Source organism: Centroberyx gerrardi, chromosome 7 (genome assembly GCF_048128805.1).
Source record: "Centroberyx gerrardi isolate f3 chromosome 7, fCenGer3.hap1.cur.20231027, whole genome shotgun sequence".
Taxonomy (NCBI): Eukaryota; Metazoa; Chordata; class Actinopteri; order Beryciformes; family Berycidae; genus Centroberyx; species Centroberyx gerrardi.
Genome location: NC_136003.1, coordinates 32,476,905 through 32,503,070, shown reverse-complemented (window position 1 = coordinate 32,503,070; position 26,166 = coordinate 32,476,905). Strand labels below are relative to the sequence as shown.

The 26,166-nt window shown below is 41.4% G+C and overlaps 3 protein-coding genes across 5 annotated transcripts in view; all 3 read left to right on the top strand.

The window, feature by feature from the left end:
• The window catches only part of LOC139911338 (uncharacterized), a 279,947-nt gene that overhangs the window by 190,893 nt on the left and 62,888 nt on the right, over positions 1 to 26,166 (top strand). The window lies entirely within an intron of this gene.
• LOC139911337 (uncharacterized) overlaps positions 1 to 26,166 on the top strand; it is a 59,870-nt gene that overhangs the window by 29,762 nt on the left and 3,942 nt on the right. Inside the window, exons 1-2 of one of the 3 annotated variants that reach the window (XM_078284775.1) lie at positions 6,397 to 6,897; positions 7,030 to 7,718. In XM_078284775.1, the coding sequence (XP_078140901.1) occupies positions 6,669 to 6,897; positions 7,030 to 7,718 (918 nt within the window). In that variant the 5' untranslated portion in view covers positions 6,397 to 6,668. Of the gene's footprint in view, positions 1 to 6,396; positions 7,719 to 15,776; positions 15,818 to 26,166 lie in introns of those variants that run through there. The other 2 variants (XM_071898850.2, XM_078284774.1) reach the window with 2 other exon arrangements.
• Positions 14,775 to 15,991, top strand: LOC144539496 (uncharacterized). The gene has a single exon (XM_078284784.1). The coding sequence runs from the start codon at positions 14,933 to 14,935 to the stop codon at positions 15,644 to 15,646; it is 714 nt and encodes a 237-aa protein (XP_078140910.1). The 5' UTR covers positions 14,775 to 14,932; the 3' UTR covers positions 15,647 to 15,991.

Sequence of the window (26,166 nt, the reverse complement as noted above, 5' to 3'; positions counted from 1 at the left end):
TTTTTTATGGGAGCTGTCTTGACATTAGTGTGCTTTGTTTATATGAGGGTTAATGGTAGTCACCAAGTGAATTTCTTTAACAGTAGGAGACTCTGAACACCACATCTACTGCGGATCGAAGAGGCAAGTCTCCTGTAGCCCAGGGGTATTCAACTAGTTTGCAATTGAGGCCATATAATTCAAATGTTACCAGTTGAGGGGCCATAGATTTTCTATTTCTCATTTTTTTAAGTATAGCTCTTCATGTATGTTCACAAGTGCAATTTGGTCTTCTCATCTAGTTCACATTATTTTTAAACAAAGTATAATTCCAAAGTGGAGTGCAAAATACTGTATTATGCAATCTAGTAAGCCTATCTTTATTACCATGTGAACCGGCCCTTAAGTTGTATTCCTTAATCTCAAACCAGTTTCACTGCACAGTAAGCACACAGGCTTCGTACCAACTGGCACAAACAAGTAGGCTACTTGTCAGTCCACTCACTGTCAAACTGCCGAATTTCTGTCGACTTTAAGCTGGGCTCACATTACAGGAGTTTTAAAATCCTAACCGATTTTGAAATCACGTTGCATCGCGCACATGAGGAGAAACTTAACCGATTTTCTTCTCTCAAATGGCGAACAAGCTCACATTGAGTTTAGAAAATGATGGTGCATCACACACTACAAGATATTAGTAAGATTATCTTGCCCGACTGAGCTGCTGTACGTAACAACTCACGTGACCATGGAGAGGCAGGAGGCAGATGTTTAACATGGAGGCGGAACAGCTGCTCTGGTGTGTTCAGTAGTTTACCAAAGAATAGCGAAAGGCCAGACTAGTTTGGATGAGGAAATGGCCGGAGAGACAGACATAGGCAGAGCGGGCTGTCCGTTCCAGAGGACCGGAGGTGAGAATTTAACCGTCAGTTTGAATATCTGTTTGTTATAACGTTGGTACGCTATTGCTAGCCTATTGCTAAAAGTGCTGAAAGGTTTACCGTTGCTAGGCAATACCGTCAGCTGTCCCGGTCGGGACGTTAAAGTTGTATTATCCAATGTTGAAAGGCATAATGAAGTGACGTCGCAGTGCAGATTTTAACTAGCAAATATCAAATGGATTAGAAATGATCGGGCGGCTCTGATGCGTCTTCGAACAGTTCAGGAGGGTTAAGATTTGAACAATAGTGCATACAGATAAATTATAATGGATGAAAAGTTTTTCTCTGAGTTCATGGGAATTAATCAAAGGGCCTGTAAAAAATCAATTGCGGGCCATATCCGGCCCACGGACCACCAGTTGAAGAGCCCAGCCCATGTTGAGAGAAACACCTGTAACGCCATCATGGCTAAACGGTTTTTCACTACTGGAGGGACACGCATGATGCTGCCTCCCTTTCATAGCCATTTAAAAGATATGATAAATAGGTCTAAATGTGTCATGGCGCATTTACCCTCGGCAAGTTAGGTTAGGTTAGCCAACATGCTATTTTGCTAGCTAGCTATCTAGCAAATACACTAGTTAGCGCGTTAACTTGCTTCCAAGTCAGTAAACACAACTTACTGCAAATTCCAAGAGCTCATCCAATCCCGACCGGTATGTCATGTTCTCTTTCATAGCATTTGTTTCGATGTCTCACATCGACCCTCCTATATATTAGGCTGACGCTGCATCACTCAGTCATTCAATCACCTCTTCTACTTCAGAAGTTTATCTCTCGCCTGTTGCTACTACTAACTAGCTTAACTGATCACAGATGTGTGCACAACTCCATCACCGAGCGCTGGTTTTCTGGAGCTGCTTTCAGGTTTTGCTAACCTTCTCCACAGGTAAGACGTTTAGAGAAGTTCACAGTAGTCTCCAAACACTAGAGTTTTCCGTGGTGGTAGCTTGTCGCTAGCTGCTATCACTAAGCTAACCCCAGTTTGGGATCAATACGCTATTAATATGGGTGCTGACTTATCTAATATGACGATTAATAAGTAATTGGTTTAAAACAGTATTTCTACCTATTTTCAAATCTTGTGCTTTTATTTTGAAGGCTAAACGGGCAAACCGGAAGTCTTGTTTCTACTTATTTGAGCTAGTCTTACCAATCAAGGCCGGGGTGCGCGCACACATGACGTAACACCTAGAGTGGTGATTTCAGCTAAATAACGGTGTAAATGTCGGTCATTTCGAGTCACTTTGGGATCGTTTGGCTTCCGGAGACTTGCGCTATGCTGGACAAGCTGCATGGAGCCATTTTATGGTTATTTTCCGTTACTTTTTTTCACCATGAAGTCTGGTAAAGTCAGGTCCCCAGCAACTTCAGTTGTTTTGGAGAAGGCTTCTACGCCGCTCCGCTGTGGAGCTCAGGGCGCTGTATGGACTAACAAACTTCACCCGAGTTTCAGCTGGCATGGGGCTGAGTAGATAATGACTGAATTTTCATTTTTGGGTGAACTATTCCTTTAAGGACAAATAAACAGCAGGCTTATCCAATGTGCACTACCTCTTGAGGAAACGAAACGCAACAAACAGACAATAGACAAAGACTACATAAAGAAATGTTACAATATGCTGCATAACACAGGGAATTGCTAGTGGTGCGGTGGGCAAAGGTTAATAAAGCTGGCCCAACATATGATATGAATATGCCTATGGTGGGACATTAAAGTTAAAGTATGTCCATATCGGTGGGTGGAAACAGCCATGGGATAATGTCTTTATCCTTATAGAGCTTGCTGTCAATGTATAGTTTGTCAACGATAAGTCTTACCCTGCTTCCCTTTAGCTTGTGTTCTCTGCGCACAGGAAAAAGATTGTTCCTCCTATCCACAATCTCTGGTGCGAACTGTTCACTTATTCCATAGGGTTTTCCAGCCAGTCTTCGTCCTTGTGCAACAATTAGCTCTTTATGCTTAAAGTGCTCAAACTTCACCAATCGCTCGATGCCCTTTGCTGAGTAATGCATCTTTGTAGGTGCAATATCCACTACCTCTCCTTGTTGCATGCGGCCTGCCCAGCCTGTGCGCTCAGTGGAAGGTGATTAGATTCACAGTCTCATTATCCAACTAGAAGGGCACTCAGACCTCCGCCAAGGTTCGTGCTATTATTGCTTGTGCGTGAGTTGTATCCGGATCCGCTCCAAAATGTAATGGGTTCTTCCTTGGTCCATGCTACACCCTTCCACGAAGTTTCATGAAAATCGGGCCAGTAGTTTTTCCGTAATCCTGTTAACAGACAAACAAACAAACAAACAGCACCGAAAACATAACCTCCTTGGCGGAGGTAACAATAGTTCGTTGGCAAAGAAGGCTTTGACAGTGTCCTCCACGTTTTCATCCTTCTTCTCGGGGAGCCCTCTTAAGATTAAATTGTCTCTCATGGATCTGGCTGTATGGTCCATCATTTTCTCTTTAAGTTTGAAATTCTCATTAGAGACATAGTTTACAGTTTACTGTAAAACTTTCACCTTTCCTTTCAGTGCCTCAGCTTCATCGTGTGTCTGTCCTTCAATTCCCGAACATCTTCTTGTAATGACACCAGTATGTCCATTTTTTTTATGGCTTCGAGCACCTCCATAGTGTTAGAGGTCATTTGTGGTAGCGAAAGATGAGTGTTTTCTGGGCTATCCAAATCCCAGATATAGCGTTTAGCAGACTGGCGTGAGGTTTTGATCCTTGTGCTTTCACCTGTGGATAAGTCATCTGGGGAAGGGCTTGGTGTTCCGTGCTCCGTTAACAAAGCCGGTAACTTTCAGTCGGCTAGAAATTATTTGAACCAAAACAAGAACGAACAGCTGTTGACAGGTTTTGTTAATAAACAGTTATAATTGGTTGATCAATGTTTGATATTAGACAGTGAGGTTTAAGTTCCGCATTGTGTTTTAATCTACCGCACCATGTTGCGCATGCTCCCAAGCTCAGTGTTAGTGACGAAACCCCTATACCAGCTAGCCAAGGCTGGGGCTCGTTGCTGGATATTTCAGACCCAATGGCGGAGGAGCCCCTCCTGCTCGAGTGTGAGGAGGAGGATGGGTCTATGGGAGAGGAGTCTCGTGTCTGATGAGGATGATGATGACTCCTCTTTCATTCCCCTGACTCACCATGTCAGTGGCAGTCCCCTTGTTGGCTGCTCGGGGAGTGACACCTCCCCCCCCTTCCCACTCTCAGCGCCGACATGCATGACTTGTGCAAACACGGCGAGGAAAAGCTGGAAATTCCCTGGCCTGCTGTCGCAGCGGAGGCCCCTGTTCTCTCTACCAGGGGAAGAAATTACCCAGGCTAAGAGAGAGGGCTGCTAAGCAGCTCCTCCGGGCTTTTCCGGAGCTCCTGGAGGAGGTGTCCTCCTCCTGGTGGGAGCAGCCATATTCCTGCAAGACCCCCATCTTAGGGGCATCTTCCCTGGCTTAGGGGCATCTTCCCCTAGCCTCCCCTATCAATTGTAATATTATAACAAGCCCATAAAAAGTCCATAACATAATGGCCTTGACACCTCAGCCTGTTGGAGGTACTGCACCATGTTTGTTCCAACCTTTGATGTACATAATAATATCATTACATAATGTAAAGATAAAGTTAAAAAGCAAGGAATTAGCCATCAGTTTTCCAGTTTCATATAACACTGTTTGTTGAACATACTAGCACACATATGCAGATGTCATGAGAAAATTACCCTAGTGATTAACCCCCCCCCACCCCCCCCAAGAAGCCCCCTAAATATGGCGGCTGTACTGGGTTTCATTCCAAATGTGATGAAGTGTGAAGCAGTACTGATATTCAGCTAGCTATTAAACAAAAAACATGTGCCTCACATCTAAGTAATTGAGTTGGTAACATCTATATCTAGCTAACCAGCTATCGAATTTCTCCAACACCTGCGAAAAAATTTGATTAGAAACAAGTCTGGTTGTTGACATTGTGCTGGTTGACTTTCATCTCTACTAGCATGATATATCGTGATAAAGCAGCATTAGATCACTTTTGTTAACTTTAACACATCCCCCGCTTCCTCCAAAACGTTTTTTTTTTTATGTGACCCTTAAATGAAGCATGTACATGAAGAAAAGACTAACGTTAGCGTGATAGCTAATGCTAGCAAGCGCTAACATTAGCTAACAACTGTCATCATTTCGCCATCTTCATGCATATCCGCCACTAACTCTGGTTACGGATTGATAGTTTTAGGTACAAATAGGTACAAAAGTGGATACAAACCTTTTGCTTTTACCCCTGAATTGCACAAAGAGGACAAGGAGGACTGCTTCCTTGCAGAAGAGGAGTCCAAAAGACCGCTTGCTGACAAACCGACACTTTTTGTAGACAAGTCAGCAGCTGGACAGATACGTGAAGACAAGGGGAGGGGCGGTCTGTCTGCGATGTCTCAACTGTCACTGAGGCTGACCCAGCCACTAAACCAGCAGCTGGGTTACACAAAAACTACCCAACTCTGTGGAAATAACCCAGAAAAATGGCCCAACAAGCTCAAACGAGTGTTTGGGTAGATAAAATAACCGAGCATGCCAAATGCACCTCTGCAGGAGTTGCATCAAAATTCATAAACACAACTTGAAACATTATTGCAGTTGTCATATGGGCTTTAGAAAGACCTGAACAGTAGCAATTTACAAGTCAACAAATGTTTTTTCTTAAATTGTATTTGCACCAAACTGTTTACATTTTTACCAGAAAACCAGTACAGTGCAGGGTGACACTGTTTGGCAAAATAGAAATAAATGTACCAAATTGTACATTAGAACACTTTATGTAATGTCCAAATTCTATGACACAGTTATGATGGTCTTGTGACAGCCATTGTCAAAGACAACCACATATGACAATTTAATGTAATCTTAACACAGTTAGTTGTGTTTGATAATGAAGTCTGCCATGACATGGTTATGACAGGTTATGTCCCTTTGGTTAATGTCAAGTTGTCATGACAGAGACATCTAGAACAGTGTCAACTTTGCATTCAAAGTGACATTATCAACCAAATAACACTTAATGACAACAGTCATAAACATTTATAAAGTTTAATTCATGTTCATGTCAGTTTTCATGACATAGTTATGACAGTGTTATGTCAGCCTTATTCACCCCCCTTCAAATAAAGTGTTACCATAAATGCTTCTGAAGCTATGCGAGGGAGCGTATCCCATAGTGAGACATTTCACTTGTGCTACTCAGAGAACCAGAGTTACGTAAGTAACCTAAAGTTTCTTTTCAACATTCTTATATAGTGGGTGGCCTTTGTCAAACAGTGCCCCGTGCCCCCCTCCCCCATTCATGACGCCTATGGATTTCATTAACATTATGAAGTAATGGTAACAAGTTTAGGTTGACTTACAGTCAGTTTTCCTTAATGTGAATATGTCTGTATTTCAGCCATACCTCCAGACTTCCAGCAGCTGTTGGTCAGTATAGAAGAGGTTCCCCCTGAGCAGCAGGAGTGGAGCCCCAGTCTGGACCAGGAGGACCCAGAGCCCCCACACATTAAAGAGGAACAGGAGGAACTCTGGACCAGTCAGGAGGGAGAGCAGCTTCAAGGGCTGGAGGAGGCTGATATCACCAAGTTCCCATCCACTCCTGTCCCTGTGAAGAGTGAAGATGATGATGAGAAACCTCAGTCCTCACAGCTTCATCAAAGCCAAACCGAGGAGAACAGAGAGGCAGAGCCTCTAGCCAGCAGCTCAACTGAACAGATGAAAACAGAAGCTGATGGAGAGGACTGTGGAGTATCAGAACCAGCCAGGAACTTAGATCCAGCTAGTGATTTACAACCAATTAGTGATGGCAAGACTTCAGACTCTTCTGAACCTGAGCCGGAAGACAGTGATGATGATTGGATCCAAACTAGTGAACCTCAGTCAGGTTTAGACTCTCTGAAAAACAATGAAGTTCTTGGGGAGAAACGCTTTTGTTGCTCAGTTTGTGGTAAAAGATTTGGCCGCAAGGGAGCTGTGCTGAGTCACATGAGAGTCCACACAGGTGAGAAACCATTTATTTGCTCAGTTTGTGGTCAACGTTTTGGTGAAATAGGAAACATGAACAAACACATGAGAGTCCACACAGCAGAGAAACCATTTAATTGCTCAGTTTGTGGTAAAAGTTTTGGTGATAAAGGAAGCTTGAACAGACACATGATAGTCCACACAGGAGAGAAACCATTTAATTGCTCAGTCTGTGGTAAAAGTTTTGGTTATAAAGGAGACTTGAATAAACATGTGAAAGTCCACACAGGAGAGAAACCATTTCATTGCTCAGTCTGTGGTAAAAGTTTTAGTCAAAATAAACACTTGAAGAAACACATTATCGTCCACACAGGACAAAAACCATTTAATTGCTCAGTATGTGGTAAAAGTTTTGGTCATAAAGACTACTTGTCAGCACACATGATAATCCACACAGGAGAGAAACCATTTAATTGCTTGATCTGTAGTATACGTTTTAATTGTAAAGGACACTTAAGGAGACACATGATGGTCCACACAGGAGAGAAACCATTTAATTGCTCAGTCTGTGGTAAAGGTTTTGGTCGTAAAGGACACTTGACGACACACATGATCGTCCACACAGGAGAGAAACCATTTAATTGCTCAGTATGTGGTAAAAGTTTTGGTTATAAAACATGCTTGTCAACACACATGATGATCCACACAGGAGAGAAACCATTTACTTGCTCAGTCTGTGGTGAAAGTTTTAGTCACAATAAACACTTGAAGACACACATGATAGTCCACAGAGGAGAGTAACTTAATTGCTGTCTTTGGTAAAAGTTGTTGTCAAAATGGAAACGTGAAGAGTCACATGAAATACCACAAGGGAGCGAAACCACTTAATTACTAAGTTTACATATACAGTATATATTAAGGATGCCGCGATCGATCGGCCAGCAATCGGAATCGGCCGATATTTAGCATAAATATGAGATCGGAGAATTTCGATAATGCTTTATAGATGCCGATTGCAAAAACCGATCGATGACGCAAAACACGTGAGCCATGTGCGTTTGTTTACATAATGGTCTGCACTCCTCGGCCGGGCCGCTCTCGTGGTCAGAGATATAGCCTAAAGTCTTTTTTTTTATATATATATAATTGGGGTGGGTAGTAAGCTATTTGATAATCAGAATGTTATATGTATTATAACATTGTAACCTTAAACCTTATGTATCAATCACTGTGATCGATACATATTCACATCTCAGTCAGCAGCGGCACAGCGTCTCCTCCTCTCCTCTGGCGCCGTGCGCACAGCAGGCAGGTTGATGACCATGGATCCCGTGCTGAATTCTGAACAGATTTCTGTCATTCAAATTTCTCTGTAATCCGCAAAGTCTAATTGTTAATTCCTTGTGTCAATTATGTTTTTATCACCAGTCAATCAAAGGTTTACGATTTGAAATGTAAGTGTCGGGTTTTCGCTGCCTACGGCACCACACTCGCTTTGCGAGTCCTTTGCGAGTTGAAGTAGGCTATTCAGCAAGATCCCGCACGTAATTCTGAACAGATTTTTGTCATTCAAACAACTCAGAATTAGTTTAGCTACTTATAAACAGCCAATTTACTAAGAAAATTTCGGTTTTAAACCGGGCTCGAGCCCATAAATGCAGCCAATGGGACAGGCCGTGCCGGGCTCAGACAGGGTAGGGTCGGCTTGTTTTTTTGGGCCCGATCTAAGGTCTGGTCGAGACGAAGACGATGATCATTCTTGATCCAAAACAGCAGATCCTGTTTGATCCTGATATTTCATTTGAAATACACTTTAACAGTATTAGAAAAACTGCCTTTTATCTGTGGAATATATCTGAAATATGATCCATTCTGTCCATGCCAGATGCTTAGACACTTATCCATGCTTGTGTCTCTTCTAGACTTGATTATTACAATGCTCTGTTTTCTGGCTTACCCAAAATGTTGTATTGACAAACTGCAGCTCGTTCAAAATGCTGCAGCAAGACTACTAACCAATTCACCACTTTACGGGTTTACTTTACTTTTTTTTTTTTTTTTTACTTACTTACCGGTCATGTGAAGCCCTTTTAGGCATGCTGTGTGATATTGGACTATAAATAAATCAAACTTGACTTAACTTACCACTAAAGATACTTTGTGTTCTTTTGCTGTTTTGCTATTCACTTATTACAAACCGCTTATATTTTGTCATCTCAGCCTGCTTTTAAAGTTAATTGGAAGTAATCATTGCCGGGCCCGTGACCCATGATTAGTAAAGTTATGCCGCTTTTCCACCGCATGGTACCGGCTCGTCAGAAGTCAGAAGCTCTGTTTCAACTCTATCATCAGTCAAAATTCATCAGACCGCAGCCTGTCATAATCTTGTGCGATATTCAAGAATACCCTGTCCTATGGAGAAGTCATGTATCGACAGCTGGGACAGCCAGTGAGTACGACTTTGACTTGGACGGGCCATCATCAGAGAGCCACTATTCCATCGCTTGCTGTTGCCAGGCAACTCGGACTTCTCGGAGTTCATCTCCAAGAGCTCGGTGATCTCCAGAGCATCCGCCTATCCAACGTGCAGCCATCCCAACAGACATCAACATGTAGGCTCTAAAATAAACCTTCCATGACTTTCTGCTGAGATCTTTCAAGCTGTAATAGCTGAGAATATACCATTTAAACATATAATGAAAATGTAATACTGAACACAAGAATTATTCCTCATGTGTACACAACACTCTAATGATGGTAAACATAAATGTCAACAAAATTACAGCCAGTCACACACACTGACGAAATCAAGGCACTGCTTAAATAGCAACTGGTCAGTACCATTGCCTCTTAGTAGCAGGGGTGCCACTTAAAGTAGAAATGGCTATTTACCATTTTGACATACAAGCCAGTAGTTTAGTCTCTACATCTATACAGTGTAATACTAGCAATAACCTATATATAGAACTTCAGGGTTGTCAGGAAAAGAAAAACAAATATACAAAAATCCAAAACAGATTGCTTCCCCCCTCTCATCCACACCCTTGGCACAGTCCAATTGAATTTAACGTGTTAAAAAGATAACGCAATTGACGATTGAATAGCTTTTTTTTCTCCCGCAGTGCAGCCGAGGACAGAGGGTATCTTTGGCTGTGAGATTCAGTGTCTCCCATACATAGGCTAAATCAAAAGTTGGTCAAGGTATAGAAATGTATCTAAATCGATCTCTAATGCGCCTCATGTCACATCAGGTCATGTCTGTCATTTGGTGATGACCAGCAGCTTTGTACTCGATCCCGAGTCTCTCATTGTGAAAACAAAAGTGAAATTTAACAATCTACAATTTGCACCAAACTCACCTACGTTAATAACGGGATTTGTAAACAGTAACTTTGCTATTCGTCTTCTTGCTGCGCTACACACTTTAACAGTAAGTAACGTTATTACCTTGTGGTATTTAAGTAACATTAGTGAACCTGTACAGGATCTGTGCTTCAAATAGACTTCCTTTGTGTTGATTCAACATTAATTTGGTGATTTAGTGATTTCTTTGGTCATTCTCCGTTTAAATATCTATGATTACAAGCTTCAGTCTTAAGGGGGGAAAGCGATTAATTACGATTAATCACAGAAAATTGTGTGATTAATTTGTTTTTTCTTTTTTAATCAATTCCCAGACCTAGTCATAACACTAGGTCTCACTGGCTGACAGGCTTTCTAACGACATTGAAGCTATCCTTTAAGGTACCAGGCTCGCTTGATAAAAGCAGTTTCACTGGTGTTGCCTCCTTTTGCTCTTCAGCCACTTCAGGCTGCTGTTAGCCTGTGGGAGATTCTCATCTGCCTCGCTCTCTCAATCAGACCCGGTTTTGTGGGTCTACGAAATTAGTAAGTCAGTATCTCATATTATGAAAGGTTTCTAACTACACAGCCTACACACAAAGTGATGTGAAAGGAACTTGTTGCCCTAGTTAATGATGCATATAAACTGAACCAGGAGACCAGAGGCAATAAAGTGGAGCTGCTGGTGCGGCCGCACCCCTACTTCCAATGTCTATATTTCCTTTATTTATTTAAGCAGGAAGTCTCATTGAGATCAAGATCTCTTTTCCAAGAGAGACCTGTTAACAACAGAACAGATATAAAAAAGACACAAGTTCATTCATACATTGCTACACAGCAAACAATCAGCAAACAAAGACAAATCAGTGGAAACAGTTTACAGTACAGTCAATGTCAATGTTAGGAAAATCATGGATTAAGAATTTGAACTTTTCTAAAGAAACAAGGGATTCTAATTTCAAAGACACATTTTTGCCAAGCTCTGTATTTACATGTAGAATATCTAAGATTAGGTAATCCTGAGAACTGGTACCATATTTACTGGCTTTAATTGTGATGAGAGAAGAAAGGTACTGGGGTAATTTTCCTAGCAGAGCCTTATAAATGAAGAAAAATACAATGTATTTCCCTTCCTTTTATCAAAGAAGACCATCCCACTTTTTCATAGGACACAGTGGTGAGTATGAAATTTATCACTGGTAATAAAACGGAGGGTGCTATGGTACACTGCATCAAGTGGTTTTAACGTGGAAGGGACAGCATGTGAATACAGTGTGAGAGTGTCTCCATAATCAAAGACAGACATGGTTGTAGATTGTACAATAATTTTTCTATTAGGCATCGAAAAGCACGCTTTATTTCTGTACAGAAATCCCATTTTAAGTTTCAGCCTGTGAGAGGTGTTCTACATGGGTTTTAAAGGATAGTTTAGTATCCAGCCAAATTCCTAAGTATTTAGAAGAATCTACAGTTTCAATTTGGGTCCCATTTAAAGTGTGAATATTATTTACTATAATTATTATTTATTATTTATTTATTATTAGTTCAATATTAGTTATAATGCTATTCACACAGTGAGACCTTGAAAAAGACATACTATTAGTTTTATCAGAGTTCAGGGCAAGTTTGTGATTGACTAACGATATTTGAAAAGTATCAAAGGCGGACTGCAAGTTCGAGACAGCTATGTCAGGTGAAGAACCAGAGGCATACAAGATTGTGTCGTCAGCATAAAAATGGACATTGCAGTATGATGTTGGAAGGATTATATTATTTATATAGATTGTGAAAAGAAGTGGGCCAAGAACAGACCCTTGTGGAACTCCTTTACTAATTTCAAGTGAGCTTGATCTAACACCATCAGCAACAATAACTTGAGTTCTCCCAGAAAGGTAAGCAGAAAACCAGTTAAGAGAAACATCATCAAATCCAATGGAAGACAACTTATACCGTAAAATGCTATGATCCACGGTGTCAAATGCCTTCAATAAGTCAAAGAGTGCAGCACAATGTTGTTTTTTATCCAGAGAGTTGACAATATCATCTATTACCAGAATTGAAGCTGTTATCGTGCTGTGACCAAGTCTAAACTCTGAGCGCTGTGACTGTAAAATGCTATACCTGCCCAAAAAGGCTCTTACTTGTGCATTAACTAATGATTCTAAAATTTTGGCAAGACAGGAAAGCTTGGAAATGGGACGATAATTGTTTAGACCACTGGTATCGCCACCTTTATGCAGGGGAAAAACCTGTGCAGCTTTCCAAACCTTGGGGATGCTGCCTGAGAAAATTGTTTGATTAAAAATGTGAGCAATTGGAGTGGCAATTAAAAGAGCACTAAGACGCAGATGGCAAGGATCCTCTCCTGTCAAATTCTTTTGAACTTCTTATAAACGTCTGTGTAATTTATAGGCCTAAAAGAGAATTTATAGTCATGACAGGGTTTCTACTGAAGAAGTAGGGGTGTAATTATGAGAAACGAGAAACAGGACGGACATCTTGGCCCGTCCTTCCTCCGGGGGGCAGGCCAGGAGCGGCGGACCGGGGGCCAACTTCTTTTTTAATGTTCATCGCTGGTCAGGCGACGATCTTCTTGCATGTTTTTTTTTTTTTAAGTGGGGGTTCTTATCGATGTTATATGGAGGAAACCCCCCCAAGTCAGCACGGGGAGAACATGCAAACTCCACACAAAAAGGCCCTTTTTACGAGATAGAGAGACCGAAGGCATGGGGAGAACATACCCCCAGTGCCAACAGCGACCCAGGCGAGAATCGAACCCAGGACCTTCTTGCTGTGAGGCGACAGCGCTACCACTGCGCCACTGTGCCACTAACGTCAGTGACAATATTAGTAGACAGCCTGTAAAATAAATGCCCAGAGGAGATGAAATGATGGTTAAAAGGTTCACATATATCTGATTTGTTAGTGATCTCTGCCAGTCAACCTGAGAGCCAGTAGTTCTAGCTCTGGACAATTCCTTGTCTCTGATATGAACAGCAGCAGAGATTTCTGAAGAAAACCACGGATTGCACCTATTTTTGATTCAGAAGTGGCATGCTTATCAGCAATAGAATTAAAAACATTAGAGAAGTGATCTAAGGCCAAGTCAGGTTCAGGAATGGCACAGATTCTTCCTAAATCAGAATAGTACAAGTCAAGCAGAAAACCTTGTTCCACAAAATGTCTAAAATTCCTTTTTGTAATAATACCAGCTTTATATTTCATAATTTTAGTATTTTTAATACATGGAATCAGCCAGTGATCGCATAGCATGGCTATGTCAGAGTTAGATATTTTTCTGTTAAGCCAGGTTTCAGTGAGGATAAAGATGTCCGGAGATGATTCATTTATCATAACACTGACAGAGTCTAACTTTGGGATTAAGCTCCGGATATTTAAATGCAAGAGACCCAGACCATGGCGTGCTTTAAAATCAAGCAGAGATTCTAAATCAGACGTGTGCTTGTCAGTAACAGAAGATGTAGGCATTATGTCAAGAGGCTGGGTATTGATTTGTAAAAGATTGTCTACAGAAACACCGTTTGGTCTAGATTTCTGCCGAAGCAGACGAGTGCATAAGATTCTGGGAATGAGGTTGACATTACATGGATTTGTGACAACCATTATGTTAGAACTGGTAGCTCAAGCCAGATCGAAGTCATTGTGTGCCCTATTGGAAAGAAAATGACTTGAGGAAAACATTTTTAGGGTGATTTTGATTATTAAAACTGTACTGCTTGTGGGGTTTAAAATCAACGACAGGAATATGAGAAACACATGAGCTAGGAGCTAAGTGAATATCTGAAGCAGAGAAAGTACCGGTTGGACTCACTGAGTGTCAGGAGGTAAAAGCCTTGCAGGAGCGTAAGGTCTGTTCAATGTTCGTGGATAAGAGATGTGATCCTCCCTGGCAAGGGTGGAGGCCGTCTCGCTTGAAAAGCTCAGTTCGGTTCAGGAATTAAGTAAAATCATCCACAAAGGGAATATCTCTGCTCCTACAGTAACCCTTAAGCCAGATGTGGAGTTGGCGTAGACGGCTGAACTTCACATCACAGAAACAAGGGGGGGGTGGGGGGGGGGTAACAGGCCAGAAATTATACTGTTTGCCAGAGTCCAGGAGACTGTCCACGAGGCAGGTGAAGTCCTTGAGTTTCTCCGATAGTCTATGCTTGCGGCTGAGAAAATTTGTAGTTTTATAGGAAGAAAATACTGGAGTCTGCACCTTAGTGTCCTCATATGTGGCTATGTCCATGCAGCAAAGGTAGCATCATTGATTTCATTAACATTATGAAGTAATGGTGACAAGTTTAGTTTGACTTACAGTCAGTTTTCCTTAATGTGTATATGTCTGTATTTCAGCTGTACCTCCAGACGTCCAGCAGCTGTTGGTCAGTAAAGAAGAGGTTCCCCCTGAGCAGCAGGAGTGGAGCTCCAGTCTGGACCAGGAGGACCCAGAGCCCCACCACATTAAAGAGGAACAGGAGGAAGTCTGGACCAGTCAGGAGGGAGAGCAGCTTCAAGGGCTGGAGGAGGCTGATATCACGTTCCCATCCACTCCTGTCCCTGTGAAGAGTGAAGATGAGGAAGAGAAACCTCAGTCCTCCCAGCTTCATCAAAACCAAACTGAGGAGAACAGAGAGGCAGAGCCTCTAGCCAGCAGCTCAACTGAACAGATGAAAACAGAAGCTGATGGAGAGGACTGTGGAGTATCAGAACCAGCCAGGAACTTAGATCCAGCTAGTGATTTACAACCAACTAGTGATGGCAAGACTTCAGACTCTTCTGAACCTGAGACTGAAGACAGTGATGATGATTGGATGGAAACTAGTGAACCTCAGTCAGGCTTAGACTCACAGAAAAACAGTGAAGTTCTTGGGAAGAAACACTTTAGTTGCTCAGTTTGTGGTCAAAGTTTTGGTGAAAAAGGAAACATGAACAAACACATGAGAGTCCACACAGGAGAGAAACCATTTAATTGCTCAGTCTGTGGTAACAGTTTTGGTTATAAAGGACACTTGACGATACACATGAGAATCCACACAGGAGAGAAACCATTTAATTGCTCAGTCTGTGGTAAAGGTTTTGGTCATAAAGGAGACTTGACGAAACACATGAGAGTCCACACAGGAGAGAAACCATTTAATTGCTCAGTCTGTGGTAAAAGTTTTGGTTATAAAGGACACTTGACGACGCACATGAGAATCCACACAGGAGAGAAACCATTTAATTGCTTGATCTGTAGTATAAGTTTTAGTTGTAAAGGACACTTAAAGAGACACATGATGGTCCACACAGGAGAGAAACCATTTAATTGCTCAGTCTGTGGTAAAAGTTTTGGTCGTAAAGGACGCTTGACGACACACATGATGATCCACACAGGAGAGTAACCATTTAATTGCTCAGTCTGTGGTAAAAGTTTTAGTCAAAATGGAAACTTGAAGAGGACAGAGTCTCCTGTATGGACAACAGAGTCCATACAGGAGAGACACACTACAGCTGCAGTGTTTGTGGGAGAAGTGTTAGTCAGCCTTCACATGTGAGAAGCCAAAAGTGTGCTGGTGAGAGCAGCAGCAGGTGAGGCTGCAGAGCTGCTGGTTGAGCTGAATTGTTCAGCAGTAACACCACAATAAACTGGCATTCCCACAATATGTTTCTTTCAGTAGAAACATATTGTGGTATCATCTATCACATCGATCGAGTGATTGTGATACACAGTTCTGTTCTATATTAATGATAAAATGTAAATAATTTAAGTGTCTCTGAAATTAGATCTGAAATAAATTAGGGAATATTATTAGAAAATAACATTTTTATCTTACTTTATATTGCCGTGCATTTCAATGAGATGAAAATCAATATTGTCATATATTGCTATTGGGAAATAAAACACCATTAGGCGCCGATGAAGCTCCTCCCTCCACTAATACCGTCTGTCAGCTGTGCAGAAGCTTTCTTTATTTTTTTATATATTGAAATTGAAATAATTTTGACATTGATCTTGTCGATATCGTCCACCTTTAATTTATAGAGGCTTTTTGTCCCTTGATTTGTTTTCATGAAATTGCAAGAGTAACAAGGTCTAAGATAGAAACCAGACTCCTGTACCGCTTGCCAGCTCCAGTTCCCCCCTCGCTCCATAGTCTTCTTCACAGAGTTGTAGAGGCATGTGAGAACATATGTGTGAAATGATGACACTGTCTCATTGTTATTGCCAGAGATCCAGAGACATTCACACTTTCAGGCACGTGTTGTAGTCTGACTCCAGTGGGGGTTAAAAGATGAGAGATTTAGGTGGAGGCTGTTCAGGATGGTTGGAAGATGGAGGTCATCAGTTAACATGAAAGAAACTGAGTATTACAGAATCTAACATCAGTCAAGACATTCACTGTTGAAAGGAGAAAGTTATGATTCAACAGATCAAATGGCTAATCTGTCAGAAAAGTTTTGCTCTACTTTTTGTATCTTTCATATCTTTTTCATTCATAGCCCACAATTAAATACAATCAGCAATGCATTTATCAATACACAGGATATGATGTTAATATCCCTTGTGCCATAATCCAAAGTGAGCATTCATATAGATCCAATTCAGAGTTTAACAGAATTATATACTACCATACCAATGAGCACCATAGCAAACATCAGGCTACACCGTCATAAATCTACAGCACCATAAGACAGGCAGCAACATTCACCAGCTACCTACTCTAGCTTCAGGGTGAGTGATCGTAGGCAAATCATTGGGGCTATCAAGTGGGCACCCTCCTTACCGACGTTTCGTTGAATTAGGCCCACGACACCACAAGAAGGTTCAACAGTGTATTCCAGCGTCCCAGAAACACCCCCCTCTTTGCCCAGACTCAACAGACCCAAGTCCACTACACTACTTTCGCTGTCACCTGCACCTTGTTATCAACAACACTACTTCACACACACTACCATCAATATCCCTTTCTATTCAGAACATTAAGTTACACTCTACATCTAAACCCCACCAAGTCACACATACTTTTCAAGCAGCTGTCCAGCCACCCTCAATGTTTATATAAGTCACATGATTAATCAAAGGCCCCATTTGTGCAGGCTTTAGGTATGGTTGCTACCGACTTGCAAACCGACTTGCAAACAAAAATTGCAAACAAATTCTAGCACAAGGCTACCTCGATATTCTACTAGACACCTAGGTCCCGTTTATGCAGGCTGTAAGTCATATTACCAAACAAGTTCTGACTCGCTATGTTCACTCATGCTGCTAACACAAGGCTGACCCAAACATGCCTGCAACCTGATGCTAGCACCTGGCTAACCCAAGAATGCTACCAAGCTAGTGCTAACACGAGACTAACTTAAGCATGCTACCAAGCTAATGCTAGCACAGGGCTAGCTCAGGTAAACTATCTAACTAGGCTACTTTGTACCCCTAGCCCTGCCCCTAGCGGCCCTATAGACTGCCTGCCTAAAATGGCTTCCCTGCTGATCTTTCCTCCATCTCTGACAAACTTAATCTTAGTACTCTCTTTCCTATCAGGCAATGAATTTATCTCTAGTCGCTTACTTTCAATTTCTGCTGCTAGGCACCTAAGTACTTGATTATGTCTCCAGGTGTATCTTCCCTGAGACAAACTAGTTTTACAACCTGATAGTATACATATGCCTAAGTGTAGCTATGCCTGAACACAATGGGCAGGCAGGATCCTCACCTACCCATTCGCTAAGATTTTGGGGAGAGGGTAACACAGAAGTAAAACCTATAATAAATTTTATGCGGTTTGCCTCCATCCTCCATAGCTCTCTCCAGCTGAGTTTCTTCCTCTCCACACTCTCCCACTTCATCCACTGGCCCTGCTTTGCCTGAGACACTGCCTTGGCACACCATGTATTTGACCTACAAACATCTTTCTTTTCTCTGATGAAGTTGCTTTACTCCATAAGGGTTGCCCTATCCCCAGGCCTAAGCCCCCTCACCCTTGTTGTACCTGCCCTACAATATCCCTATGTCTTAGAGCTGACTGCGCCTGTTGTACTGCCTCTCTTGGGTTCCATTTCCGCTCTGCTAACACGACTATTGGATCCTTAGATTCTGTCAGTGTCAACTCCAATTTTACCTTTGCACATTTAAACTCCTCTGCTAGGCTTGATATAGGTAGTTCCAGAATTCCTTTTCCATAAAAGCTACACTACTAAGACGGCGTGGAACTCCTAGCCATTTCCTGACGTATGAAGTGACCAGCCTCTCCAACTTCTCTTTAGCTTGCCTGGTAACATTGATCTCTCTATGTCCTGAATACCTCCAACTAGCTGCTGCCGTATCTCCTGAACCTGCTCCCTATCACTCAGATTTGTATCATACCATCTTACTAGGCTTTTGACAGACAGGCTTCTCTAGAACTGTTGGTATAGCTTCCTCGTCTATGTAAAACCTTTTGCCTGCTAGCTTCCCCTTAACAATGGATATGCTCCTTGACTTACTCGGTTTAACCTTCATCCATGCCTAATTCAGGTTATCATTCAATTTATTCAGCAGCCTTTTTGTACAAGGAGCTGTAGTCATTACTGTAGTCATATCATCCATATATGCCCTAATGGGTGGGAGGCGCAGCCCTGCCTGCTGCCTTTCCCCCCTTACTACCCACTTTAATGCCCTAATAATTACCTCCATCGCCATAGTGAAAGCTAAGGGGGAAATGGTGCACCCTGCCATAATTCCTGTCTCAAGATGCTGCCAGGCTGTAGTAAACTCTGTTGTAGTGAAGCTCATCTGAATATCTTGAAAGTATGCTCTTATTAGATTCTTAGTGCTATCTGGGACCCTAAAGAAATCAAATGCCTCCCACAATAGATTAGGTGGTACAGATCCAAATGCATTAGCAAGGTCCAAAAATACCACATGAAGATCTCTCTTCTCTTGCATCTCTTGTCGCCTAGACTTAACTGGTTCTGCAGCTACTTTCTTCCTTTTCTCATAAATACCAAACCTTGCTACCCCGTAATCATAAATATCTCCCAGTTTCTCTAACTTCTTCTCTGCTGTTCCTCTAAGTTTATCAAGAATCCCTATCAAATCTGTGTTAACAACTTCCCATTCCCTCTTCCCTGAAGCCCGAGGCCATCTTACTCTAGGTCAGTGTTTCTCAACCAGGGGGTCCGTGGACCTCTAGTGGTCTGTGGCGGTATTGTAGGGGGTCCTTGGAAAGATTTTTGAAATGCGAAAAAAAAAAAATTTTGCTCATTAAAAGTCAAACATATTGTATTTTTTTCCACCATTTCATGATGAGATTTTAAAAAGCATACTGTGTGCGCAACATTGCAAGCGTGAGGCTTTGATTCGTTAATGCTGCCCGCGCAGTCTCACTCTGCACAGCGTCTGTATGGCGGTTTCTCACAGTGTCAACTGTGTCAGCTACTTAGCTAGCCGCAAAGTTTTCCACGCTTGGAAATAAAAATACATAAATGGCTGAAAAAGAACAGTGGTGATCCAATGAGCAGCAGAACTGGTGATGGCGATGCTATCCCAGTGGAGAAGAGGGAAGATTGAGAATACAAAAACATGTCAGTATTATGTCATGTATGGATTTACCACAAGCAACACCGAGGCAACCCAACCACTTTGTTTCCTCTGCGGCGAGATTCTTTCTAATCACGCCATGAAACCGGCCCATCTACAGTGCTATCTTAACACAAAACATCTTTCCTGTGTGGGCAAGACTGCAGAATTTTTTAACAGAAAGCGGTCTGAATTTCAGACTTGTCGAGATAAACTGAGGAAGGCAACACAAGTTTCCAGTAAACTTTCTACAAGCATCATATGAAATATCCCTACTGATGGCTAAAAAAACCCCTACTAAATTGCTGAGGAATCAATCAATACTCCTTCTAGTACTGCTCTTAACCATTCTCCTGTAGTCTGTGAAAATGTTTGTTTATTTTTTTACTAAGAGTTGAAGTTGATACGAAATCAAATAATCCCTCCTGTGACTTCCCTGATGCTGGTATCTTCAACCAAGAGGCTAATTTTGACTAATTTGTTCCTATATCTATTGAAAACCTCAAGAACATCATAGTGCATATGAAATCTTGTTCCTGCCCCCTAGACACTGTTCCCAAAAATGGACTATTCTAACTGAAAAAATGTGATAATTGTTAAATCTCAGGTATGTATAGACAAGTGTAACTGTAGTGTGAAACAACGTTTTTTAATCTCTTTCTGGGTTTGAATGTTGGAGTGTAAGGGAAAAGAAGTCTCAAATCAAAAGGGAGAGGAAGCATCTGTCCATGTTTCCTCTACAGATGAAGGTAGAAAGTCTGTTTGAATTGATCTGGAACGTGATCCTACCAGGAAACTTTAAACATGTTTGATTAATGAACTACGTGGAATTGCGTTGTCCAACTGACTGTATACTCTAAACAAGGGCTCATAATTACTTTATAAGTCATGTCTCGTATGTCCAGAAGTATTCTATTCTATTCTATTCTATTCTATTCTATATTCTATGTTCCATTCTATTCTATTCTATTAGGCCTAGTATATTTTAGTACTCTTTCCTGAATTTCCCCAAGGAGATTAATAAAGTGCTATCTTATCTTATCTTATTTCCACCACTGGCCATTTTAGCTTTCATCGACACATCACAGTAAAAGAAAGGGAGGTTTAATTAAAAGATGTTTCAGATTTAGGAGTTTCTTCAATTTCTTTTTAAACTTTGTTCGGCCGAAATAAGAACCATCAACTAACTGAATGAAGAATTGTGCAGTTTTTGAAAACCATGGCATTATTCCTTTTACATTTATTTACATTGAACCGAAATCATGGGAAGAAGCGGGAACGGAAGGTGGAGTCAGGGCAAAAAAAAAGCTTTGTGACGTCGCGCAAGATGGCGACCGGAGTATACAAACATGCTTGAGCGGAGGCCTACTTACCGATTTTTTCCTTTCAAAAGTCTAGCTTAGAGCTTTAATTAACCAACATAAGACTGTGGATATATGAATGACACTATCGCGGATATATAAACTGGAGCCGAGGCTCCGTTTAGCTCTGAGAGGAAGAAGAAGAAGCTCCTCTCTCTTATGGACTCAGATGAATGGTTTAGCTGTGAAGCTATTGGAGGATTGAAGGACAAAGTTTGTCAGTAAATAGTTCAGGAGGAAACGTTCTTGTCACTGTGTGAAAATGTCTAAAGTCCAAAACCTGAGAGCGTTGGTGAAGCAGCGACTAACTGCGGCTGTTGAAGAGATATTTGGGCTGTTTGAAAGAACGATAGCAGAGTACGAGGAGGAAGCTTCTCGTTCAAAAGAGGAGATCGACCGACAACGAAAGCTGCTGGACGCTGTTTTAAATCCTGAAGTGCGGTTACACAGAGCAGGTTTGTGACATTTAAATGTTATTTTCATATTACCCACACACATTGTGAGCAACTGCAAAGCAGGGCCTAGACTAGCCCCGGTGGGACTGACACAACACTGCGTGGGATGTCAGTCCGGGTCCCTGCATTAAAAACCTAACGTTAGCATGTAGATGGAACAGAAAATTTCCAGCGTACCGGCAAAGGTTTACAAATTGAATTTTACCAATCTGATAAGCTTTCTGGATTCCTTGAACCCTTATCTTTTGAGCGGGTGGATCATATTGTGTGAAAGTATTTGTAATAAAGTATAAAATGTCACCTTGTGTGCAGGGGCGTTTCCAGGATTTTTTTTAACTGGGGGGGGGGCGACCAAGAACTAGTTAGGGGGGGCCCTCGGAAAATCTAAAAATTCTATCAGAAATAAATACAGCGTATTTATAAGTCTATACGTTTATAAGTATTTATAAGAGTTATTTATAAGTCAAATTTGATATAAGAAATGACTATGATTATTGTATGTGCCTCTACCACCACATACATTTCATACAAGTTTCATGTTGCTGATGTAGCCCTGGCTGGCCCTCTCATGCTGGCTCTGACCTGCAATATCTGTCTGATATGGTTTCTTCTTTTGGATAAAGAAGTCTTTGATGTCCTGTCCCCTTTTCATTATTTATTTTTTCACTAAATTCTAAATAAACACAAACCATTAAGTCAGTAGCCATTATACACTCACCGAGCACTTCATTATGAAACACCTTACTAATACTGGGTAGGTATCAGCTTTCAGCTCAATGTCAATCGGCTACCAAAGTGACATCCGCCTCCAGGTTGGACGTGTTGCATTCTGAGATGCTGTTCTGCTCACCACAGTTGTAAAGAGGTTATCTGAGTTACTGTAGACTTTCTGTCAGCTAGAACCAGTCTGGCCGTTCTCCTCTGACCTCTCTCATCAACAAGGCGTCTGAGTGCCTTTTTATTCTTGTATTCTCTTATATTGTCAATATATAGGCTAATATCAATAAAGGATCCCATTACCTGGATGGCTGAAAAATTATCTAATGTACTCCATTTTAAATAGTTCCATTTGTCAAACAAATAACTAACCTGTATATATCTAAATTACTTTGTGTCAAAGATAACATAACTTAAAAATATAAACAGTGCTACACTGTTCTGTTTGTTGCTTGCTTTTGTCTACAAGGTGAAGAATAGAAATGAGACTCCTTTTACAGAGAAATCTGCTTTTCTGCCCCTCTGCCCTGCTGCATCTCTCTGCTGTCAGTCTCTCCTGTATCTTTACATCGTTACATTACAGCCTGTAACATTATTATCTACTCTGTTTTACTGCTCAGCTCCTCTGGTCCAGACTGTCCTGCTCCTCCTCAGGACCAGTCCTTTTCCTTCTTTGAAAATATTTTTCAATATTAATCTGTATTGAGGGAGCAAACATTCAGAGTCAGAGTTAAAAAGTGAATATTAACGTTATCAGTCCACTCAGTGGATACTGACTAGCAGCTAAGATATACAGCGTGCTAATCTCGGAAACTCAGCTGTATTCTGAGTAACGTTAACTGTTAGTTCTTCTTTTCGGGAATTCAGTCGGCCGTCTTCTTGGCATGGAAAAAAAATATCCCTCGCGCGTGTGCAGTGGGAGGCGAACAGACGGGTCCGGCGAGAGAGCGAGTGAGCAAGAGAGAGAGGGGGGAGGGGAGGGGAGGGGAGGGGGGGGCAACAGAGAGAGCAAGCGAGAGAGAGAGAGCGAGAGACAGAGAAAGAGGGAGAACGAGAGAGAGAGAGATCGGGTGGAGCAATTAGGGGCTGAGCGAATCAATGCGCTACACGCAGTTCTACGATTAAATAGTGAAAAAAAAGAAAATTTGTGGCGGTCAGTGCTGATATTGTGGCGGCCCGCCACAAAGTTTTCTATGTGTGGGAAACCCTGGAGGGGGACTTGACTTGACATGTATGTCCCTTGGAATAATCTGACGTTGCCTATTTTTTACACTTCTATAGTCTTAGTTATGTGAAAGAACACAAGAGAAATGTATTAGAAAGATAAAGATATCAAAAAGTGATAGATATCAAGATATCAAGATAAAGTGTTTCACTCTTAGTTCATACGTAATGATTGATAAAAGTCTAATCATAAAATAAATGCAGGCTATATCAAACTGAACACATGCCTGCATTGCAACATATGTATCAAGTAGATTGCAAAACATCTGCAACATTGCTACAATCCCAAACCACTTTGTCACATCCGTTGTTGTTGCTGGTAGTCCTCGCCCTTCCTCTCAAAAACAGACCGGTGTTTTTTTACATCATCTGGATGCTTGGTCTCGAGGCGCCTCTTCAATTTGGCTTCATCGCCTCATTGGCAAGACACTGCAGGCATATAAGACATTTCGGCCTCCCTTCCACTTCAGTAAATCCATATTGGAGATACTCCTCATCGTATTTCCTTACTTTTGTTTTTGTTTTTCATTTACTTCATTTGTAGCCGTAACCGGTCGTTTTAAAAATCTGTCCATCTTCGTAGCACGCTAGCAGCCGGAGGCACGCTCTGACTGACGTACCAGTTATTCTGCTTGACTCGTGCTTGACTTTTAAATTTATAGGTTCATTAGATTAGAATGTAATCTATGAATTATTTTAGATTTAAAAAATAAAATATTATTCGTTGAACTATGAAGCCTTTTGTAAAAAAAAATTTAAAAAAACTTTTTTTTATAACATGATAATTTAAATGAATGAATCTGAAAACTTTTCACGGACCCCCTGGCAGAGTGCCACGGACCCCACTTTGAGAACCACTGCCCTAGACACATAAGATAAATCCAATTCTGCAGACTGGACAGTTGCCATTACACAATGTCACAAATATTGCAAATCTCAAATAATATTTTATTTTCATATTTCATTCATTCAGTCTGTTACAATCCGTTTAAAAAATCTGAATTAAGTCTTAATGTAGGCTACTCTGGTACCACCTGGGCTAATCCCAACATTTGAAAGACATGAAAATAGTGTGACCATAGTCCTAATGTAACTCCACATTAGGCCTCCCAAAGGCCTTACAGGCCTTACAAAGTACTTGAAAGGGAGCACTTTTAGATATATACAGGTTAGTTATTTGTTTGACAAATGGAACTATTTAAAATACATACTAGTACATTAGATAATTTTTCAGTCATCCAGGTAATGGGATCCTTTATTGATAATAGCCTATATATTGACAATATAAGAGAATACAAGAATAAAAAGATCTTATGCTCAGAAACCTAGGCTGTCTGGCCGAGGTGGGGGGGGTCACTGTCATCTATTAGAGACAAGTTTTTCTATAAGCCTGTGTCCTGTGGGGAATTTTCCTCCTTCGAAAGCCTAATATTTTCTGTTAACAAGCATCAGGCTATTTTGTTCCTCTTAGTGTACCGCCCTCCTAAACCTAATGGCATTTTTATCTCAGAATTTTCTGACCTGCTGTCTCTGCTTCTACCTAAATATGACCGGGTCTGTATTATTGGAGATTTTAATATTCATATATATTGTCCTAGTGATGCACTTGTGGGGAAATTTCTTCCCCCGCGAGGGGAAGAGTCTTTTAATTTTGTTTTACACTCCACAGGGCCCACTCATGATAAGGGTCATATTCTCGATCTTGTTTTATCACATGGCCTGAAGATTGATAGGATGGAACTTATTAATATCTGTGTGTCTGATCATCTTAGTATTGTTTTTAATTTGTATTCTTTCTCGCTCCCTAAAGTTACATTGGACCCCATTCACTCTCTCATCATTAACTCAACAACAGCTAGTAAATTTTCGCATGCATTTTCGTCCCTCTCTTCTGATCGGCCTCTCTTCCCTGACACTGACCTTCTGGTGAACTCCTTTAATGATCTATGCCTGGCAACATTGAGTTCAGTTGCTCCAGTCAGAACCAGAACCAAATCAACTTCAAAAGTCCCCCGTGGTTCAATGACCACACCTACTCTCTAAAGAGAGAGGTACGCAAAGTAGAACGTAAATGGAAGGCCTGCAAACTCCACGTTCATTATGAGTACATGAAAGACTTAATGAAGAAATACAATGCTGCAGTTAATGATGCACAAGCAACTTACTTCTCCACCTTGATCTCACAGAATGCCCAAAATTCAAAAGTACTGTTTAAAACACTTGAAAGCGGTAAGAAGAAAGGAGAAGGTCTAGCCGTCTTTGTTAACTCCAGATGGTGTAACCCAGGACACATTACTGTGTGGACACAGTACGCTTGCCGTGGGCTGAAACCTGCCCAAGCAGCGATCGATTCTCCCGGCTTGTGCAGACACTGCATCCGGTTCACAGCAAAGAGCCTCCGGCAGAGGCTAGCTCACCAAGCTAGCCTTAGTGATAGCAGCTACATACAACTTTAGTGTAGTAAACATTGTCAACATTGTTAACACTTTCAAGACAGACATTGCTGTATAGAGTTACTACTGTCTCAGAATTACTTTTCAAAACAGCTAAGGCTCATTTGGTATAATTCCTTACTTTAGAGAACAGCATACAAGACCAATTGAAAA

Excerpts from the sequence above, each read along its gene's own strand:
- LOC144539496 (XM_078284784.1), top strand. The coding sequence starts at position 14,933 with ATGAAAACAGAAGCTGATGGAGAGGACTGTGGAGTATCAGAACCAGCC.